The sequence below is a fragment of the Garra rufa genome, chromosome 25 (genome assembly GCF_049309525.1).
Source record: "Garra rufa chromosome 25, GarRuf1.0, whole genome shotgun sequence".
Classification (NCBI taxonomy): domain Eukaryota; kingdom Metazoa; phylum Chordata; class Actinopteri; order Cypriniformes; family Cyprinidae; genus Garra; species Garra rufa.
In genome coordinates, this window is record NC_133385.1 from 28,925,373 (window position 1) to 28,933,238 (window position 7,866).

Sequence of the window (7,866 nt, forward strand, 5' to 3'; positions counted from 1 at the left end):
GCCTCTGATCATAATCCCCTCAGTTGTTAAGACAGAAATGTCAACAACCATGGGAAACTCAAATAATTAAAATGTAAACATAAGTCTAAAGTCACAATATACACTTAATTATCTCTTAATCCTCAATTCAAACCCCATTCATTGTCGATGAAGTGAATGGTCAAGCTAATGTATGGCTCAGAAGTACGGCTTGACCGCAGGTCAGAGGTTGTTGCAAAGTACTTGGCTGATTATATTTGGTTGCCAGTAGCCAACATTACTTCTTTCCTGGTACTTTAGCCTATACTTTGTGTAATAACAAAAATATTTATTTAAGTGAAAAAATAAGTCCAAAACTTTCAACATTTTGAACAATAGGGCCTTACAATATTTTTTTTTTTTTTTTTTCAGAAATTCTTGTTTTAATTTTTCTGATAATCAAATGAAAGCAAAATCACTGATTTATTTTTAAAAATAAAAATAAACGGAGCTTTACTGTTAAAATTAATACATAGAAGAAAAATTATATTCAGTTAAAAAAAGGTTTAATAATAATAGTATTTTCTCAACAATTAAGTGGTGACTCTTTATTTTATTTTTTATCATATATATTGTTTTATGTAAATTATTTAAATGTGAACATATAAACAGCTACATTATACTGTACAAAGTACTACAAGACTAATATTGTTCTGTTACATGTTAAACCGCACTTTTATTTTGACAGGTTGCCGTGAAGTTTCAGTGTGTAATACAGTATGAATGATGCTAGTTTCACTAATGAAACGGTAAAATTGACAAAAAGTGACACTCACAGCAGCTTTGGAGATGTATTTATTGGAGTTTGTCTGTTCATGTGAGATGCAAAGGCCAAAAATTAGCGGGAGCGTCACGTGTGCAATAGCTATGCGTGTAGTGAAAATAAAACGCGTCTCCTCCATTCATACATACAGAGGCAAACGGAACATGCAGGATTCTTATTGAAACGGTCTTTTTGCATTTCAGTTTTCACAGACACTAGTCCATATCCCGATCTGAATTAATTAACAGACCAACTTTTGATTTATTGGTCCAAAAATCGACGAATTCCGCGGCATTCCGCCCTATAGTAAAGTCCGTTTTTATGAATGGAGTCCGCGATCCAGTCTGTGAGGAGACATTGTAAACGCGCGATCATGTAGAGACAGAAATCAAATGCCGTTGTGTAAATAAGATAAATAACATAAGGCTATTTAGTTTGTTTGATACAACAACATGGACCCGTTCTGTAGGAAAGATAACCTTAACTTCTCTTGTGATCTGGCGCTATGAACTGAACGTTAAAGGGGGGCTGGGCGGCCGACGTAGAATACAAAATATCGAACGTTTTATCGAACACATTTTTTATTGATATCGAGCTCTTGTCTATCGCGATATATATCGTTATCGTTTTATCGCCCAGCCCTACTACAGACTTGAATGACAATCATGCGTTTAGTCAAATAATGTGCTTTTTTAAATGATCAAGCATTATAATTTTCATAAATTGCAGAAAAACCCTTTGATTTGCATTTAAAGTGTGACCAAGCCACATCTATAGACCATAACATCATGAAGACTTGTGGGTACAGTCAGCAACCACATAGCAAAGCTTTAACAACAACCCAGAACACCCTAGCAACCATATATCAACACCTTGGCAACCACCCACTGACGTTTAATTTGTAAAAGTTTACTAGTACTTTGACATTTCTATTTAAAAGTTGACGTACACTGGCATTAGTTTTGGTTTATTTGCACTGAAACGCAGCAGAGTTTTCAAACTAAAATGGAAATTGCCAGAGTAGTGTGAACGACAGGCATAATCATATCAAAAGTTATGCGTTTTAAAACAAAAACTTACTAGTGTAAACGTAGCCTGAGACTTACATATACTACATGGAGCAGCTCACCCCCTAATGGTGGATGCCTTTTTGAAAACACAACCAACTAAATATAAGTCTTTACTTAGACTCTACTTTATTTCACTAGCTCACCTACTCTGAGATCATTTTTAATCATAGACGACAAATATGCCAGATGAAAAAGCATTTGTTTTTGAAAACATTTGGTTTTGTGTAATTCATCCACACCAGTAGGTGTCAGTGTTTTGTTTGCAAATACACCAGTGGTCTTAGACTTTACATTAAGTATTAAACTTTGGTTCATAGCTGTTCCCACACAGTTTGTGCTACATACATTAATGACATATGAAGTCACGCACTTTTCTAAATGATCAAACGTTCAAATTTTCATAAATTGGTGAAAATCCTATTAATTTACATTGAAAGTGCGACTAAGCCATATCTATAGACTGTAACATCATAATGACTTGGGGACACTTTGGGACACTTGATTTGGGACAGTCAGCAACCACATAGCAAAGCTTTAGCAACCACCCAGAACACCCTAGCAACTACATAGCAACACCTTGGCAGGTTGCCTCTAATGGTAGCCGCCATTTTAAGATCACACAACCAACTAAACTTTTTTTTCAGTTTTTTTTTTCACAAATTTACCTACTATCTGATCATTTTAATTACAGACAAGAAGTATGCCAGAACCTTGTTTTTGTATTCAAAAACATTTGGTTTTGTGTAATTCATCCACACCAGTAGGTGTCAGTGTTTTGTTTGAAAGTACAGCAGTAGTCTTGGACTATATGAGTTAAACTTTGGTGCATAGCTGTTTGCACACCTTTATGCTACAGACAATAACAACAATTATGCATTTCGTCAAATCATGCGCTTTTCTAAATAACTGAAACTTTTAATTTTTCAAAAATAACTGAAAATTACATTCAAATTACATAAAGAGTGACTCAAGCCATATCTAAAGACTAGAATATTATAGAGACTTGAGAGTGGACGCTTGTGATTCAAGCCACTCAGAACACCCTGGCAACCACATAGCAACACCCTAGCAACCATATAGCAACACCCTGGATCACAATGTCTAGAGCAATTTAAACATTAGGAAATACTTACATAACTTGTAAAAATGTAACTTTTACTATTTTTTCTTCCTTCAGCTTAGAAAAAAACACCCTCAGAATGCGTCTAGCAATCGCCCAGAACGCCCTAGCAAATACATAGCAACACCTTGACAACGGAAAGGCGACTTTTACATAGCAAACACCACTCATTTACTTTAAAAGTATTTTTAAAAATTCTTTCCTAGTAAAACTTTAGTAGTATTCTTGCAATTCTGTTTTAAAACTCATGTTCACACTCATGAGACTACATGGAACGAGTCACCCCCTAATATTCGCTGCCATTTCAAGATCACACAACCAACTAAAGTCACTTTTTTCCCCCACTAATTTACCTACTATCTGATCATTTTAATTACAGACAACAAGTAGGCCAAAAACTTGTTTTTGAATTCAAAAACATTTGGTTTTGTGTAATTCATCCACACCTGTAGGTGTCAGTGTTTTGTTTGAAAGTACAGCAGTGGTCTTGTACTTTACGCTTAGTATTAAACTTCGGTGCATAGCTGTTCGCACACCTTTACTCTACAGACGTTATGGACAATCACGCATTTCGTCAAATCATGCGCTTTTCTAAATTATCGAATTTTTAATTTTTGGAAATGAGTAAAAATGACATAAAAAGGACTCAAGATCTCAAAATCTAGAGACTAGAATATCCTAGAGACTTGAGAGTGGACGCTTGTGATTAAAGCCACTCAGAACACCCTGGCAACCACATAGCAACACCCTAGCAACCATATAGCAACACCCTGGAAACCAATCACAATGCCTAGAGCAATTTAAACGTTAGGAAATACATAACTTGTAAAAATGTAACTTTTACTGTTTTTTCTTCATTTAGCTTAGAAAAAAACACCTTCAGAATGTGTCTAGCAAAGCTTTAGCAATTTACTAATTTACTTTGTAAAAGTATTTTTAAAAATACACACTCATGAGACTACATGGAACGGGTCGCCCCCTAATGGTCGCCGCCATTTCGAGATCACACAACCAACTAAAGTAACTTTTTTTTAGTGATGCTCCGATTGATCGGCAACCGATCATGATCGGCCGATACTGGCTAAAAATAGCTTGATCGGCGAACCCCAAAAGCGCCGATCAAAAAAGCCGATCACTTGACGTAAATTACTCGCGCAACTTTTTCACACGTGCATGCACGGCGCCTAGGTAAACAACAGCAGAGCAGAGCTTACCAGTGGCAACTGGCAACATGAGTACTAAATTCTTTATTAGTTTTGTAAGGGTAGTCTTGTTATTGGGCATGTGAGTAAGTTGTGCGTGTACAGAGCGCTGACTGTAGTTTTGCCGGAGAAGTTAAAGTATACTTTCGGTTTCATTCTGAGTGGTGAATGTGCGTGCTTGAATGTAAATGAATGTATCTTTCTATACCCGTCATATTGCAATAATGTTACCGCTGTATGTCTAATTGTTGTCATCAGTTCATGTTGTAGTTCAGTCCATATAGAATGAGGTGAAATGGTGCGCGTGTAATTCACGTGCGTATGTTTAGCGCCATTTTATCGCATCGTAATTCTAATGAACGCATATAGATGTTACTGAGGTGAATGTTTGTTTCCTATATACAGACAGATTCTGATATATCATATTTAATTCAGCCTAAACCACATTTTACTACCTTTATCCTAATGACTGCAATGCTGGATAATATAATCCTTACATCATCTTAAAAAGCAGCTACAAATAACAAGCAACGAACATTTACAATATCAAAGAACATAGCCTAGTCTAGTGCGAGGTGCACTTTAATATAAATAAATCTCTTCCCCAAGCGGCGCGTTAAGGCGACGTGGCCACTGTATGCGTGTGTTTATATCACGACAAGTTTCTGAAGCATCCTAGAACCGACTCTCTGCACTGCATCGCTAAAGTTAGGCGCCTTTTTGACGGATAATATTAATAATCGTCTTGCTATCGTCAAACCCTGGTGAAAAAAACAGCATATGCTGCTTAGGTATGTTTTGATGCTGGGATGCTGGTTTTAGCTGGTTTATGCTGGTCCTTTGCTGGTTCATGCTGGTTCTTTGGCTAGTTAATGCTGGTCCTTGACCAGCAACATGACCAGCATAAACCAGCAAAGGACCAGCATGTTTTTTTCAGCAGGGAAGGCATCAGCAACTTAACCCTAACTTGGTGGTTCTTCAAGATCTTGACTGTAGCCTATTTCTAGAGGTTTTTTTTCTTCAATATAGTTAATTTAGAGTTAGTTTCATTTCTACAAATGGTGCAAACTCTGCTAGATTATAGATCAAAGATTCCCATTCCCCTGCCATTCTGTGATCGGCAGTGATCGGCAATCGGCAGATCATGATCTTGGTGATCGGTAATCGGTGATCGGCCCCAAAAATGCTGATCGGAGCATCTCTACTTTTTTTTGTTAATTTACCTACTATCTGATCATTTTAATTATAGACAACAAGTACGCCAAAAACTTGTTTTTGTATTCAAAAACATTTGGTTTTGTGTAATTCATCCACACCAGTAGGTGTTGTGTTTGAAAGTACAGCAGTGGTCTTGGACTAAACTTTTGGTGCATGTTCGCACACCTTTATGCCACAGACATTAACGACAAATCATGCGTTTTTCTAAATGATCCAATTTTTTAATGTTCGGAAATGAGTAAAAATGACATAAAAAAGAGTGACTCAAGCCATATCTAAAGACTATAATAACACAGAGACTAGAGAGTGGACGCTTGCGATTCAGGCCCGTCAACAACCACTCAGAACACCCTAGCAACCACATAGCAACACCCTAGCAACCACATAGCAACACCCTTCAGGCCCGTCAACAACCACTCAGAACACCCTAGCAACCACATAGCAACACCCTAGCAACCACATAGCAACACCCTTCAGGCCCGTCAACAACCACTCAGAACACCCTAGCAACCACATAGCAACATCCTGGAAACCAATCACAATGCCTAGAGCGATTTAAACATTAGGCAATACTGACATAACTTAAAAAAAATTAACTTTTACTTTTTTTTTTCATTCAGCTTAGAAAAAAACACCCTCAGAATGTGTCTGTTTCAGTTTGTATTTGCGCATTACAAACTGGTACACGTGTACATCATGATTACAGTCATTCCGCCCTGCCCTCCAGACATTTTCCAGTTATTTGATGGTGTTCAAAAGCCCACACACACACACTTTCACACCAACACACCTCATGAACACCTCATACTGCATAATCAGATGAGAAATATCAGACTCGTATTGGAGTTTCTTATTTCCAAAACACTCAAACATACACACTTAAAACATGTTGTTGATATGGGAGGTATATATTCAGCCACACCCTGCGAATGTGGACTCCAGGTGATTTCCTCATGAGCATGTCCTAACACACCAAAAAAGGTGTTTTGTCTTCTACTTCGAAGCTGGGATGCTAGCCAGTACGCTACCTGGAACAACTACGGGCCTGTCAGATTAAAAGCGCCACTCAATCACAAGGTGTTTTTTTGCTTTGTGTTTTACAGAAAGGATTCCGTAAAGAAGACTTCTCAGACTTTGGCATCTAAATGGATTGTATTGTCAAACAAGAAGATATTTAATAAGGACAATGGATTAGGAAAACACAAATCAGTACCGGAACACCAGCAACATGAAATGAAAAAGTGGATAACACACAAAAGACTGTATTGCTACTGTATAGGACAAACACTATGTTTAGCCTTTTGTTATCTCCCAAAAATCCTCAGGGGTTTATTGCAATATGTCTTTTTTTATACTGGCCATAGCCTGTATTGTTTTCTTTTTTTAATATACAGAAACACAAAGACTATCCATGATATAATAATTATATCGTGGGAATGTAATCGTAATCACTTTTAAAATACTAGCATTTTGTAGAAAAATATCTGTATTATGATGGTGGGGAAGACATTTTAGCTGGAAAATTGGAATTGTGAGGGTGTAGATGATATAAGACGACTGTAATATGTTTTTATAACAGAACTGCTTATTTCTAACTAGTCCGATTTAAATTCTAGTGGGTTTTCTTCTGTTATGGTGTTTTGTACAGATATGTATCATTATTTAGTGTACAAATAGTAACTGATATAAAGACACATGGTGAAATACCATCTGAATGTTTGAATGGAAAAGTTGCAATTAAAGCCAGATGATTCAAGTAAGTTTTTACAAAAAATATCACTTTATGCCAAACACATATCAATCATTTCTATTCATTTACTAACTGGTGCAATGTGCATTCATTTGACAGTAAGCAATTCTACTTAATACTTAAATGTACTTTTTGTATAAACTTTTTTAGTGTGGATGCCAAAAGTTGAATGTTTGGTTTGGGTTGGTATGTTTTCAAATGATATTTAATCTGGTGCGCATGCAATAGACTGTTATGAGTGATTTGCGATCTTAAAATATTTGAGACGTGCTTTTACCGGATGGAGACCTGATTCTCCAGAGAGGTCTTGAACTTTCTGACCTTTAAGAACGCATGGCATGTTCTCTTTTCAAAGTCTTTGATGATCGAATGTCTAGTATATTTTGTAATTCATCATAATTTCGTTGTAAAATGCATGTGCGTGAGTGTCATAGATCTATGTACATATATAAAAAAATAAATAAAAAGGAAATAAAGAGTGTTTGTGTCAACCTAATTTCGCCAGAAAGCAAACCATGAATCTTATGTAGAAAAGTTCTTTATGCCTTTTCATAACATAAATTACCATTAAAGGAGTAGTTCACTTTTAGAACAAAAAATGTACAGATAATGTACTCACCCCCTTGTCATCCAAGATGTTTGTCTTTCTTTCTTCAGTCGTAAGGAAATTGTGTTTTTTGAGGAAAACATTTCAGCATTTCTCTCCATATAATGACTTTTATGGT

At 36.3% G+C, this 7,866-nt stretch overlaps 1 protein-coding gene across 1 annotated transcript in view; it reads left to right on the forward strand.

Annotated features, from left to right (window-relative positions):
- The window catches only part of pkp3a (plakophilin 3a), a 28,084-nt gene extending 20,465 nt beyond the window's left edge, over positions 1-7,619 (forward strand). Inside the window, exon 13 of the mRNA XM_073831891.1 lies at positions 6,495-7,619. Coding sequence (XP_073687992.1) covers positions 6,495-6,536 — 42 coding nt within the window. The 3' untranslated portion in view covers positions 6,537-7,619. The remainder of the gene's footprint in view (positions 1-6,494) is intronic.
- Positions 7,620-7,866: the final 247 nt, after the last annotated feature.